At 48.2% G+C, this 13,934-nt stretch overlaps 1 protein-coding gene across 2 annotated transcripts in view; it reads left to right on the top strand.

Annotated features, from left to right (window-relative positions):
- Positions 1-13,934, top strand: part of LOC137545359 (protein sel-1 homolog 3-like) — a 124,496-nt gene that overhangs the window by 13,566 nt on the left and 96,996 nt on the right. For both annotated transcript variants that reach the window (XM_068266501.1, XM_068266500.1), the window contains exons 5-7: positions 3,190-3,311; positions 8,236-8,351; positions 12,881-12,930. In XM_068266501.1, coding sequence (XP_068122602.1) covers positions 3,190-3,311; positions 8,236-8,351; positions 12,881-12,930 — 288 coding nt within the window. The remainder of the gene's footprint in view (positions 1-3,189; positions 3,312-8,235; positions 8,352-12,880; positions 12,931-13,934) is intronic.

Raw genomic sequence — 13,934 nt, 5'->3', positions numbered from 1 at the left:
AAGTTAAAACCAATATTAAAAGAAAGGGGTGAGGTGGCTTACCTCAATGGTGGCTTACCTCAAAGAGCAGGCAATGCATTTCATGGGTCCAAGACACTTCCTCAGGACAATACAAGTGCCAGAGTATGGAAGCCAAATTGCACTGAGCGCCTCTCCTATTTGCCAGCTCTAGCGTGGTTCTGCATTAAGCATGACTACCGCCTATGCGATTTTTGGGGGATCCGGCAATTCAAAATATTTTTGTCTGTTTTTTCATTTCTCTGGTTGCGAACTCACCGCAGTAAAGCTGTGTGCCGGTCGGATTGTGGCAAATTCGCTGCAGTGTAAATAGATAGAAACGCAGTCGTGTTTCTCAGTGGAACAGGCCTCTTACCCTGCCCACCTGGCGATGGGGGATCTTTAAAGCATAAATGTAGTGAGAGGTATGGAGGGTGCTATATTTATTTCCTGTTAAACAATACCAGTTGCCTGGCAGCCCTGCTGGTCTGTTTGGCTGTAGTAGTGTCTGAATAACACCAGAAACAAGCATGCAGCTAGTCTTGTCAGATCTGACAATAATGTCAGAAACACCTGATATGCTGCATGCTTGTTCAGGGGCTAAAGTATTAGAGGCAGAGGATCAGCAGGACAGCCAGGTAACTGGTATTGCCTAAAAGGAAATACATATGGCAGCCTCCATATCCTTCTCACTGCTGTTGTCCTCTAAGAAGGTCAGCTGATGGCTCTCTAGGTAGTCAGTAATCATCATAAAAATGGGCGTGGCATCCCTGCTTTGGATGAGCGCATGCCAGCAATGAATGAGCCATGCACATCCTCGTGTTGTGGGTCAGCACATATCCCAGCAGATGATGTGTAGCAGGACAGAGTTTATACAGGCATTAGAGTGGGCGGGGGATGTCACGGATCCTCAGCGATTAATCTCTGACTCATAATAAGCTGTGTAAATCTGCCGGGTTTATTGTGCCACGCATGAGTGAGCGGAACATTCTGTGTGGGCAGAGAGCTGGAACGGGGCATCAGTGCCACCGGGCCACAGAGCTTACACTCACTCCTCACTCCGCGTCACATGCGCTATAGCCATTACGTCACTCCTCTTCTGCCCATTTATCACCAAAACTGCCCCTACACATTGGCTGCCCGTGGCTTTAGAGCAGGGTCAGGAACCTTTTTTCTGAGAAAGCCATAACGCTGCATATTTTAAAATGTAATTCCGTGAGAGCCATACTATATGTTTCAAATTGGGACAGTAGGGCTCACGTCCCTGTTGCCACGGTTATGTTTATACAGTTGATCCGCGGGGCAGCGGAAGTGTCAGAGACGTCTTCAGCTTCTCTTGGGTTTCAGCAACATCAGCAATTTCCCAGACAGGAGAAATACAGACTAACAGCTTGTACAATTAGCTAGCTGACTTGGGGGTTGATTCACTTTGTAGTGCGAAATCCCCACACTTTGGCCCAATAGGCTGCCTGTCAAGTGACAGACAGCCTATTGGGCCAATCACAGTGCGGGGATCTCATCCTACAAAGTCACTGGACTTGGCAGGATCCAAGGTGGGACAATTGGAGCAGCCTTTAGTTTTGGGGTAGCATGAAGAAGTTAGTAGTGCATGATACAGACTATACGTATCCAGTGTTGCTGTGACTAGTGCATGCACAAGCGCACGCTACAGCCACTCCCATGGGATTTACATGGCGACGATTGGTGAAGGGGAACATGTGTTCCCCAAGCCAATCGCAGTGCCTATGAATGAATAAACATGCCTCGAATCACGAGACATGTTAAGTCATAAAAGTGAAAGTTGAAAGCGTAGTAAAAAAAAAGACTGAACACTTCCTGGTAACTTCCAGGATAGTGTATACCGCCATCTAATGGCTAAAAAGTAAACTTAAAGTAAAAAATGAATGTAACATTTATTAAAACTGTATTTACCCCTCCCCCTCCTATGTAACTACCAAACATAAACCGCTAAAAAAAATTACATAAATAGTTACCTTAGGGTCCGAGCTTTTTTAATATGTACGTAATGAGGGTATATTGCGGTTATTTTAGCAAATAAGGACTTGTAATTATTGATAGGGTATAAACACGATTGAGCTATATGGAACATAATTGAGTCTCTACCGTTTCGATAGAAGGATAGTATAAAATGGTTGATGACACAAGAAAATCGAGAAATATATGGCGATCTTAATGATTACAACTTTATCTTCTTTGTAATGACAATCAGTGCATTAGGTGAAGCCGGCCATACACTATTCAAATTATGTCAGATCGACTTTCCGATTCTTTTGTCGATGGAGTAATGACTGATGACTGATTTTTTTAAATCAGAAAATATTATGTTAATCGAGAAGATATCGATGAAAGGCCCACACACTGGTATCAGATTTCATTAAAATTACCTATCAGATATGTGTTTCAGTTGCTCAATTTTGAGACTGGTGTCAAAGCGACAGGAAGTGATGTCATTAGCTAGCCCCGCCTACTAGATCAATCTACAGTCTCCTCAAAGCAGCCAAATGGCAGCCGCTTTAAATCCATTGAAGTCGAGCAGCCAAAATTGTATGTGATTTGCCTTCGATTCCATTTCAGGGTCAGATTAAAGAGTCGAAACACAAACATAGATAAGTGTAGCTATAGCTTTATTCCTTTACCCTATCTTATCACATGTGCCGCTGCTCCCTGCAGTCTGGCCAATCACTGCAGACACCACAGCATGTGACAGCATGTGCAGAACTTACCAAGGGGCGGGAAACACATTACATGGGAGGGGGCCCTGCCAGGTGATCTGTACAGAATGTTCGTTACTGAGAGTTCAATGCACAGAGGGAGATACTGCTTGCTTGGCAGTTGGAAAAATAAGTTATTCCGCACAATGCAACGGGGTTCACAGACAGGAAACAGTCAGGTTTCACCACAATATCAGCCATACAGAGCCCCCTGATGATCCGTTTGAGAAAAGGAAAAGATTTCTCCTGGGAAAGGGGGTATCAGCTACTGATTGGGATAAAGTTCAATTCTTGGTTACGGGTTCTCTTTAAGTGGTTGAGTTCTCTTGGCCCTTTCTAGGCGTGTCCTCTAAACCTTGTATGTTGTGTCTGGTATTGGGGGTGTTACAGTGTGATTGGCTCCTATGTGTTGTGTAATATTACAGTATATAATATTATATATGGTTCCCTCTCCCCACAGCTGCAGTTTCTCCACCTGGCTGTACCTGACAGATCCATGTACAATCAGCTTCTGCGGAGTCCTCTATCGCCTGGACGTCCACAATGACTACGTGACCCCGACTTTGCTGATGACTCCATCAGGTAGGAAGACGAGCTTCATGCAATCGTGTCACTTCACCTGCAGCTGATATGTCAGTGATCCACTATTCTATGGACTCTCTGGAATTGTCCCACTGGGACGGATCTCCTAGTGGCCCACAGATGGAAACTCCCAAAATGCAACAGGGAGTTTACATCCGTGGGCTTGATATAGAGATCCGTAACCAGTTTCCGATCCCTGCATATAACAAGTGTATCCAAGTAACTAATCTGTTCAGTAGAACTATGAGTCGTGAGTCTAATTTCAGAGGGTCAGTCAAAATCCAGTCGCAGAGGTACATATCTGTGTATGAACTGTGTGCACTGTAATTCAGTGATTAGGGGGGATCAGATTCAACACCCCCATAAAGGTACCAAATTTAAAATACGGGATTGTTTCATGTGTGATTCTAGTTATGTTGTATATGCTTGTCCGTGCAGTTTACTGTACATCGGACAAACTACCCAGAAGATTAAAAAACGTTTGTCATCACATAAACATGCGATTAGGGAATCTTTGATTGACCAGGCGGTTGCTTACCATTTTCAGCTGGCTAGGCATCATGTGAGCCAATTAAGATTCATGATTATTGAACAGGTTGGGCTTCTTAGGAGAGGAGGTGATAGACTAAAGAAATTATTGTATAGGGAGGCGTTCTGGATCAAGAAGCTGGACACAATGGAACCGCGGGGTTTAAATAGAGAGTTAGATTTGCTGCCATTTATTTAATTTTTTTGTTAGTAGTTTTCTCTGCCCATCTGTTCCATTGTGTCCAGCTTTGAATGCATTGTTTAATATATTTATGGTAATTGATTCCTATGTTCTAATTAGATATCTATCTTTTTGATGGGGTGCTCATGTGTCATGCTTTATATAGATGCTTCTCTGCTGGACATCTGTCGCCGGATGCTATTTCAGTTACATATTATGAATGAATAGAAAGAGTTATGGATGCTACCCTGAACTGTAACTTTGTTGGCCTCCTGTCCATACGTATCCTCATAGCATGTCCTCTGTGATGTAGGATATATGGACGCTAGGCATAGTGCTGTGTGGACAGGTCTTCTCCCATTAGCGGCGACTGCTGAAACCTCCTCTGTTTACATCACACAGCGCTGGCGGCGTATCTCGCCGCCGGCGTCTGTGGTTGCTGGGGAGACGCAGGGGGCGGGGCTAAGCTCCGCTCCGTGCGTCATGCGGCCAAATTCCCCATCAGGTCCGCCGTCGCGGCGGCCTGCTGGGAGTGGCTGCAGAGGAGACCCAGCACCCGGGGAGGGGCCGGTACTCGCGGCCGTTGGTGAGGTAGGAGGTGTGGGCGGGATAGAGGTTTTGAATCCTCCAACAGCAGCCTTAGCCTAATAGTTCTCCATCAGGTCCGCATGAGGTGGGACCCTGGAGATAAGTCAGATGACTTAACAGAGCTTTGTAATTGGCTCTAGGCTGCCTACACTGGTGTATAAATTGAGATGTGAGTCCATTATATGTTTGTACATTGACAGCATAGCTTGATAAAGGGGCGGTTGCCCTGAAACGTTGCTTGGATTGCTGTAATGCATTTTCTGAAAAAGTAAAAGAGCATATACTTATGGATGGTGCCGGTTATCGTGGTTACTACTGCTGAATGACCTGGAGTGCAGCTGGGTACACCGTGGCACATCATACTACTTGGCATTGAGGAGTGCTGCTCCACAACCTACAAATACAAGGACATTTAACCTCTTTCATATCTCAAAATGTTGGGAGGTATGAGGCCACAGTGGGGATGACCGAAACGTGGGTGAAATAGCTTACGTGTGATTACAGTCAGGGTTCGTACCTAATTATACGTGTAATCCTCACGTTTGTGGGGATGTTGGCCCTGCGTACGCAGCAGTTGAGCAGTCACTCCCATCTCACTAGCTGCTGACACCCATGCAAGGCAGCTTTCCCAGTGAAACATGCAGAGATATAGAGGAACAGCAATCTCTGAAAACACCTGAGCCATAGACTCTACGCATCTGTACAAAAGTCAGCCCTGAACTGTCATCGGAGGGCTCGCGTCCTGATCCCAGTGGGTGACAGTCCTTGTATGTGTGTACAAGGTTTCAACCACTCCTTGAATTCCCTACAGTATATGTACGCCCCGTGTGAGGACTGTTCCCATTCCAGGGGCGTAGATATACGCACCTCACCGCGTCGCCGTTGTGCCCGCTCCTGCTTTCTTGTCCCCGCCCATTAGTACACAGATCAGTGAATGAGAACACGGTTCCCATTTACCGATCTAAGTGCCTGTGGTTAATGACCACCGGCATCAATGAGATTGATTAGGCCGCCAGGTTGCAGCATCAATCTCAGCCAGATCCGATCATTAAGATTGAACTGGACACAGGGGCATAACTAGAAATCACTGTGCCTCCCTGCAAAACTTTGTATGCCTCCCCCCTTGCTCCCAGCCTCAGCTTCTTACACTCACTCTGTCCATCTGTGATGGAGTAGAACTGGCTCTGCAGACTTCCCCAGCATCACTACAGTACACAGCACTTGAGGAGGTGTAGAGAGGTTGGGGGCAGGGCGCTGTACACAAGACCCTGCTGCACACTGAATAGTGACTGTCTACAAATCTTAACTTTGTGTGATTCCTTGTCAGTGACTCATCAGATGCAGTCATTAGAACAATTGTGCAGAGAGTAGAAAGATTTTCTCTCTGTGGCCTTAGTTGTCAGTCTCTCAGGACAGGAAAAATAAACTTCTTCCCCCCCATGAGGCCCTCTGCGGCTTCTGGGCCCCCCTGTGGCTGCATATCTTGCAAGGTCTATTGTTACGCCCCTGATCGGACAGATATCCATGCTGAAAAATGAATAATGTATTGGCGCCCTTGGCCTGTGTAATACAGATTGTGAGACACCTGATGTGCTGTATACAGGATGTTGTTTTATTAAGGTGGAGCGAGGAGCGGCTGTAATCAGAGCGTACGCGGTGGTGATGGCGGCCGGAGATGTGATCTTTGGTAGCAGGACAAGCGTTGCACAATAGCTGTATAGAGAAAGCTGCCTGTAATCCTATAATCGGTTGTTGAGGGATCAGCTGGGAGGAATGACACAGGATTAGCGGTAATCCTGGCGCTGACATCTGAGCTGCCGCTGTGGAATCTCCTCTGGGTTACGGAGGAAGAGGCAGCGGCGGAATGTCACAGGTCACATGACCGTGATGACCGTATCGGGTGACTCCGCTGCGCACAGCCAATACTGGGCGCACGTTTCAGCCATAAGAAAACGTGATTGTTTTGCTGCAATCGCCTTTCACTGCACTTGTGTTTTCTTGTGCGTTATTCATGTGCGATTTTCAATTTAAACAGCATTAAAATACATTGAATTTGGAGCGCCTGCGGCATGCGGAAAATACTCCCACATCTCAAAAACATACAGATAAGTTAATTGGCTTTCCCCTAACTTGTCCCTAGACTACAATACATACACCACACGATACATACACAGACATAGGACTCTGGTAGGGATTAGATTGTGAGCTCCTCTGAGGGACAGTTAGTGACAAGACAATATACTCTGTACATCTCTGCGGAAGATGTCGGCGCTATATAAATTATAATAATAAGGAACTGAAAGTTGTTTTATACACATTATAGGCCTGGAACCCACTACAAAACGCTATAGCTAATCACAATCGCTAGCGTTTTGTATGAGCGGTTTGTAAGTGATTTCATGAGCGTTTTTGGTAGCGATTTTAAAAAAGTTACTTGGTTACATAGTTATTTGGGTTGAAAAAAGACATCCATCCATCGAGTTCAACCAGAGAGCAAAGTACGCAAATTACACAAAGTGTAGTATTATTATTATTATTATTATTATTTAGTATTTATATAGCGCCGACATATTACGCAGCGCTGTACAGTGTATATATATATATATATATATATATATATATATATATATATATATAGATCTTGTCACTAACTGTCCCTCAAAGGAGCTTACAATCTAATCCCTACCATTGCCATATGTCTATATTATGTACTGTAAGTACTGTAGTCTAGGGCCAATTTTAGGGGGAGCCAATTAACTTATCCGTATGTTTTTGGAGTGTGGGAGGAAACCGGAGTGCCCGGAGGAAACCCACGCAGGCACGGAGAGAACATACAAACTCTTTGCAGATAGTGCCCTGGCTGGGATTCGAACCAGGGACCCAGCGCTGCAAGGCGAGAGTGCTAACCACTACGCCACCGTGCTGCCCGTGTGTAATCAGTTTGCCAGCGGTTGATTAGCGATTAGCGTTTTAAAGTCTGATTGGTCCTTTCAATTAATTTTAATTTTGTTACAGTGTGCAGTAACTTTAAAAAGCTAGAAAAATCGCTCTGTGTAGGTTTTGATGAGCGATTACGCCAGCGTTTTTATACTTTACATTGCAGGAACGCTAAACACAAAAAATGCTGCATGCCCTGCGTTTTGCGATTTGGTAATCGCAGTCGCTCCAGTGGAATTTGGCTTGTCCATTAACATTAGCTGAGCGTTTAGGGAAATCGCTAGCGGTTTGAATCTCTCCCTAAACGCTCAGAAAATCGCTCTAGTGGGTTTGAGCCCATACAGATTTTAAATGCTGGAACATCTGTATGTATGCAGCCAAGCCCAGCACTCAGGAATAAATGTCTCCCTCTACTGGTGGCTGAGGGGAGTGCTGGATCCCTCACATTATATTGGGTGGTCAGTGTGGAGACATTCAGTCCAGTAACTGTAATCAGAGCAGGATCAGCCATAAGGCAACCTAGGCAGGTGCCTGGGGCTAAAGAGTATCAAAAGTCCCAGCGGCACCTGCTCTGACCCCTTTACCGCTTTAGATTACCAAAGAACTATGGGTGGGGCTAAAACTACTGTCTTGCCGTGGAGGCGGAGCCCATTTCATCTTAATCCTTCTCTGACTCTTGCTTCTTTTTAGGTCACCTGCATGTCCAGGTGCAGCTGATTAATAAGGAGGCGCATGCGTTCCGCAGTGTGACTGCCGTGCCCCTGCACCAGTGGTGTCACGTCCTGCTGACTCTGGATATAACCCAGGTGAGGATGTCGGCAAATCCAGCATTCCTATAGGCTGAGCTCACATGGATGGTTACACTGTCTCCTAGTTAGCCGCATATCCATCCGAGATCTCCCACCAATCAGTTCATGTAATAGCTATAAGGAAACGCTAACTGCACTTTGTGCAATCTCTACACTGGCTCCTCCCACCACTCCTCATATATTGCTCCTCTCTGCAAATCTCTACACTGGCTCCTCCCACCACTCTTCATCTGCTGCTCCTCTCTGCAAATCTCTACACTGTCCCCTCCCACCACTCCTCATATATTGCTCCTCTCTGCAAGTCTCTACACTAGCTCCTCCCACCACTCCTCATGTGCTCTTCTCTGCAAATCTCTACACTGGCTCCACCCACCTCTCCTCATATACTGCTCCTCTCCACAAATCTCTACACTGGCTCCTCCCACCACTCCTCATGTGCTCTTCTCTGTAAGTCTCTACACTGGCTCCTCCCACCACTCCTCATGTGCTGCTCCTCTCTGCAAATCTCTACATTGTCCCCTCCCACCACCCATCTGCTGCTCCTCTCTGCAAATCTCTACACTGTCCCCTCCCACCACTCCTCATCTGCTGCTCCTCTCTGCAAATCTCTACACTGGTCCCTCCCACCACTCCTCAACTGCTGCTCTTCTCTGCAAATCTCTACACTGGCTCCACCCACCTCTCCTCATGTGCTGCTCCTCTCTGCAAATCTCTACACTGTCCTCTCCAACCACTCCTCATCTGCTGCTCCTCTCTGCATATCTCTACACTGTGCCCTCCCACCACTCCTCATATATTGCTCCTCTCTGCAAATCTGTACACTGACTCCTCCCACCACTCCTCATCTGCTGCTCCTCTCTGCAAATCTCTACACTGGCTCCTCCCACCACTCCTCATCTGCTGCTCCTCTCTGCAAATATCTACACTAACTCTTCCTGTCACTTCTTATCTGCTGCATCTGTTTGCAAATCTCTACACTGGCTCCTCTCACTACTCCTCATACACTGCTCCTCTTTGCAAATCTGTACAGCTCTGTACCCCAGTGCAGTGTGGGACTGCGAGGTGGAAAAACTGAGGAAATCCACCAGCTGACCAAGCAGCAGTAACCCTGTGTTATCACTCCCAATAGAAACTTGCAGCAAGTCCTCACTATGAGCAGCAACACCTGATTACTGCTGCTTGGCCAGCAAGTGGATTTCCTCAGCTTTACCACTGCCCCTTACATTGGGCCCCCTCAAGCGCTTTATACATAAAAATGTATGTTGAGCACCAAAACCTGCTAAGGACAGCTGTAGTGTCAGAGAGTTTCAAGCAGGGGAGGTGATAGCTGCAGTGTCAGAGAGGTGTAAGCAGGGCAGGGGATAGCTGCAGTGTCAGAGAGGTGTAAGCAGGGGAGGGGATAGCTGCAGTGTCAGAGAGGTGTAAGCAGGGGAGGGGACAGCTGCAGTGTCAGAGAGGTGTAATCAGAGGAGGGGACCGCTGCAGTGTCAGAGAGGTGTAAGCAGGGGAGGGGGCAGCTGCAGTGTTAGAGAGGTGTAAGCGGGGGAGTGGACAGCTGCAGTGTCAGAGAGGTGTAAGCAGGAGAGGGGACAGCTGCAGTGTTAGAGAGGTGTAAGCAGGGGAGGGGACAGCTGCAGTGTCAGAGAGGTGAAGCAGGGAAGGGGAGAGCTGCAGTGTCAGAGAGGTGTAAGCAGGGGAGGGGAGGGCTGCAGTGTCAGAGAGGTGTAAGCAGGAGAGGGGACAGCTGCAGTGTCAGAGAGGTGTAGGCTGGGGAGTGGACAGCTGCAGTGTTAGAGAGGTGTAGGCTGGGGAGGGGATAGCTGCAGTGTCAGAGAGGTGTAAGCAGGGGAGGGGACAGCTGCAGTGTCAGAGAGGTGTAAGCAGGGGAGGGGACAGCTGCAGTGTCAGAGAGGTGTAAGCAGAGGAGGGGACCGCTGCAGTGTCAGAGAGGTGTAAGCAGGGGAGGGGGCAGCTGCAGTGTTAGAGAGGTGTAAGCGGGGGAGTGGACAGCTGCAGTGTCAGAGAGGTGTAAGCAGGAGAGGGGACAGCTGCAGTGTTAGAGAGGTGTAAGCAGGGGAGGGGACAGCTGCAGTTTCAAAGAGGTGTAAGCAGGGGAGGGGACAGCTGCAGTTTCAGAGAGGTGTAAGCAGGGAAGGGGACAGCTGCAGTGTCAGAGAGGTGTAATCAGGGGAGGGGACAACATCAGTGTCAGAGAGGTGTAAGCAGGGGAGGGGACAGCTGCATTGACAGAGAGGTGTAAGCAGGGGAGGGAACAGCTGCAGTATCAGAAAGGTGTAAGCAGGGGAGGGGACAGCTGCAGTGTCAGAGAGGTGTAAGCAGGGGAGGGGACAGCTGCAGTGCCAGATAGGTGTAAGCAGGAGAGGGGACAGCTGCAGTGTCAGAGAGGTGTAAGCAGGGGAGGGGACAACATCAGTGTCAGAGAGGTGTAAGCAAGGGAGGGGACAGTTGCAGGGGAGGGGACAGCTGCAGTGTCAGAGAGGTATAAACAGGGAAGGGAACAGCTGCAGTGTCAGAGAGGTGTAGGCTGGGGAGGGGACAGCTGCAGTGTCAGAGAGGTGTAAGCAGGGGAGGGGACAACCTCAGTGGCAGAGAGGTGTAGGCAGGGGAGGGGATAGCTGCAGTGTCAGAGAGGTGTAGGCTGGGGAGGGGATAGCTGCAGTGTCAGAGAGGTGTAGGCTGGGGAGGGGATAGCTGCAGTGTCAAAGAGGTGTAAGCAGGGGAGCGGATAGCTGCAGTGTCAGAGAGGTGTAAGCAGGGGAGGGGATAGCTGCAGTTCAGAGAGGTGTAGGCTTGGGAGGGGACAACATCAGTGTCAGAGAGGTGTAAGCAGGGGAGGGGACAGCTACAGTGTCAGAGAGGTGTAAACAGGGGAGGGTACAGCTGCATTGACAAAGAGGTTTAAGCAGGGGAGGGGACAGCTGCAGTATCAGAAAGGTGTAAGCAGGGGAGGGGACAGCTGCAGTGTCAGGTGTAAGCAGGGGAGGGGACAGCTGCAGGGGAGGCGACAGCTGCAGTCTCAGAGAGGTGTAAGCAGGGGAGGGGACAGCTGCAGTGTCAGAGAGGTGTAAGCAGGAGAGGGGACAGCTGCAGGGTTAGAGAGGTGTAAGCAGGGGAGGGGACAACATCAGTGTCAGAGAGGTGTAAGCAAGGGAGGGGACAGCTGCAGGGGAGGGGACAGCTGCAGTGTCAGAGGTATAAACAGGGTAGGGAACAGCTGCAGTGTCAGAGAGGTGTAGGCTGGGGAGGGGATAGCTGGAGTGTCAGAGAGGTGTAAGCAGGGGAGGGGACAACCTCAGTGGCAGAGAGGTGTAAGCAGGGGAGGGGACAGCTGCAGTGTCAGAGAGGTGTAAGCAGGGGAGGGACAGCTGCAGTGTCAGAGAGGTGTAAGCAGGGGAGGGGACAGCTGCAGTGTCAGAGAGGTGTAAGCAGGGGAGGGACAGCTGCAGTGTCAGAGAGGTGTAAGCAGGGGAGGGGACAACCTCAGTGTCAGAGAGGTGTAAGCAGGGGAAGAGACAGCTGCAGTGTCAGAGAGGTGTAAGCAGGGGAGGGGACAGGTGCAGTGTCAGAGAGGTGTAAGCAGGGGAGGGGACAGCTGCAGTGTCAGAGAGGTGTAAGCAGGGGAGGGACAGCTGCAGTGTCAGAGAGGTGTAAGCAGGGGAGGGGACAGCTGCAGTGTCAGAGAGGTGTAAGCAGGGGAGGGGACAACCTCAGTGTCAGAGAGGTGTAAGCAGGGGAGGGGATAGCTGCAGTGTCAGAGAGGTGTAAGCAGGGGAAGAGACAGCTGCAGTGTTAGAGAGGTGTAAGCAGGGGAAGGGACAGGTGCAGTGTCAGAGAGGTGTAAGCAGGGGAGGGACAGCTGCAGTGTCAGAGAGGTGTAAGCAGGGGAGGGGACAACCTCAGTGTCAGAGAGGTGTGAGCAGGGGAGGGGATAGCTGCAGTGTCAGAGAGGTGTAAGCAGGGGAAGAGACAGCTGCAGTGTTAGAGAGGTGTAAGCAGGGGAGGGGACAGGTGCAGTGTCAGAGAGGTGTAAGCAGGGGAGGGACAGCTGCAGTGTCAGAGAGGTGTAAGCAGGGGAGGGGACAACCTCAGTGTCAGAGAGGTGTAAGCAGGGGAGGGGATAGCTGCAGTGTCAGAGAGGTGTAGGCTGGAGAGAAGAGAGCAGTCTATTAATGGTTGCAACTAATCAAAGCACACACAGAGGTGATCATTATTACCAGCATAGCACCGATAAAGAGCTAATGAAGCACGTGAAGGAGGGTTCCTACTGGGCTCTTCTGGTATTTGGGCCCTGGTGCGGTCGCTACCTCTGCATCCTTTATTACTATACCACTAATTTCAAATCTTAGGTGCAGAGGCCAAGTGAAGAGGGGGATCCGTGCTGCAATCATCAGCTCTGATGTCAGAGGAGAAGTTGCAGAAAAGGAGAAAGTGGCCTTACTGAGCTTTTGTAAAAAGGTCATTATTCTAGCACAAGATAATGAACAGTAATAATTGTTCTTTTCCAGGCCAACCTGACCATAGCTTGCGGGCTGAAATCCAACTCGACAACCTACAAGTGAGTATTTACCCTCCGTAATAATGGCTGAGGGGTTTCATGAGTGTATTACCGGTAATGTGTGAAAATATCTCATGTGAGAAATCGCAGGAGATATGGAGCTCTTTTCAGTTATCCTTTCTCATCATGTTTCTCTTTTTCTCACTGGCAAAGTTTTCACACTTTATTTATTCATAAAACCTATTTTAAAGTGAACCAGAGATGAAAATAAACTAATGAGATAAGCAATTGGATTTGTCCTTCTACTCCTAAAGATTACTTATTTTTTATATGTTATGGTTTTCATTTTATGTATAGACATTTACAAAGCAGATTTAATGTTTCATAGTCTCTGCTCAACTGCAGTGTCTCAAGAGTCCCAGAGTGAAAATACATGAACTGCTGACCTTTTTATCTTTTCCTCTCACAGTAAAAAGCCCAGGTAGCACACAAGTGATCCCCCCCCCCCTTTTCTGCCCACCAACAGAGATTTCTGTTGGTGGGCTCTGATATCTGCCGACTGCCGGCATGTTTGTTTATTCATTTATTTGTGGTTTTTTTTTTTTATTAAATTTTACTATTTTTTTATTATTATTGTTTCTATAAGCTGCTGAGGTCAATGATCTGAGAAGGGGTGCCGCCTCTCCCACATAAGGCGCCTATAGGCACGTGCCTACAGTGCCTAATGGAAAATCCAGCACTGGTTTGGCATGCACTGAATAGTTACATGCAATTTATTCAGGTTGAGTAAACTGACCTGTACAGTAGACATGCAGCAAAGAATAATTCAACAATACACAGCTTTATTAACAACCCGGGCAGTGACACCACTGTATGCTGAGCAGGCTGTAACTCTTCTGCAGTCAGGAGGAGCTGAATGCTCCTGAAATTCATGATCTGGCCGCTGTTTATGGGTCATACTGAGAAGTTTATTACCCCGTCTCTTTCATCACAAAATCAGCAGCTGCATAGAAATAATACAAGGAGGCAAATATTCCAGTTTGCAGGCAAATAACACTTAGCTT

The sequence above is a fragment of the Hyperolius riggenbachi genome, chromosome 2, assembly GCF_040937935.1.
Source record: "Hyperolius riggenbachi isolate aHypRig1 chromosome 2, aHypRig1.pri, whole genome shotgun sequence".
Classification (NCBI taxonomy): Eukaryota; Metazoa; Chordata; class Amphibia; order Anura; family Hyperoliidae; genus Hyperolius; species Hyperolius riggenbachi.
This window is presented reverse-complemented; position numbering and strand designations above follow the sequence as displayed.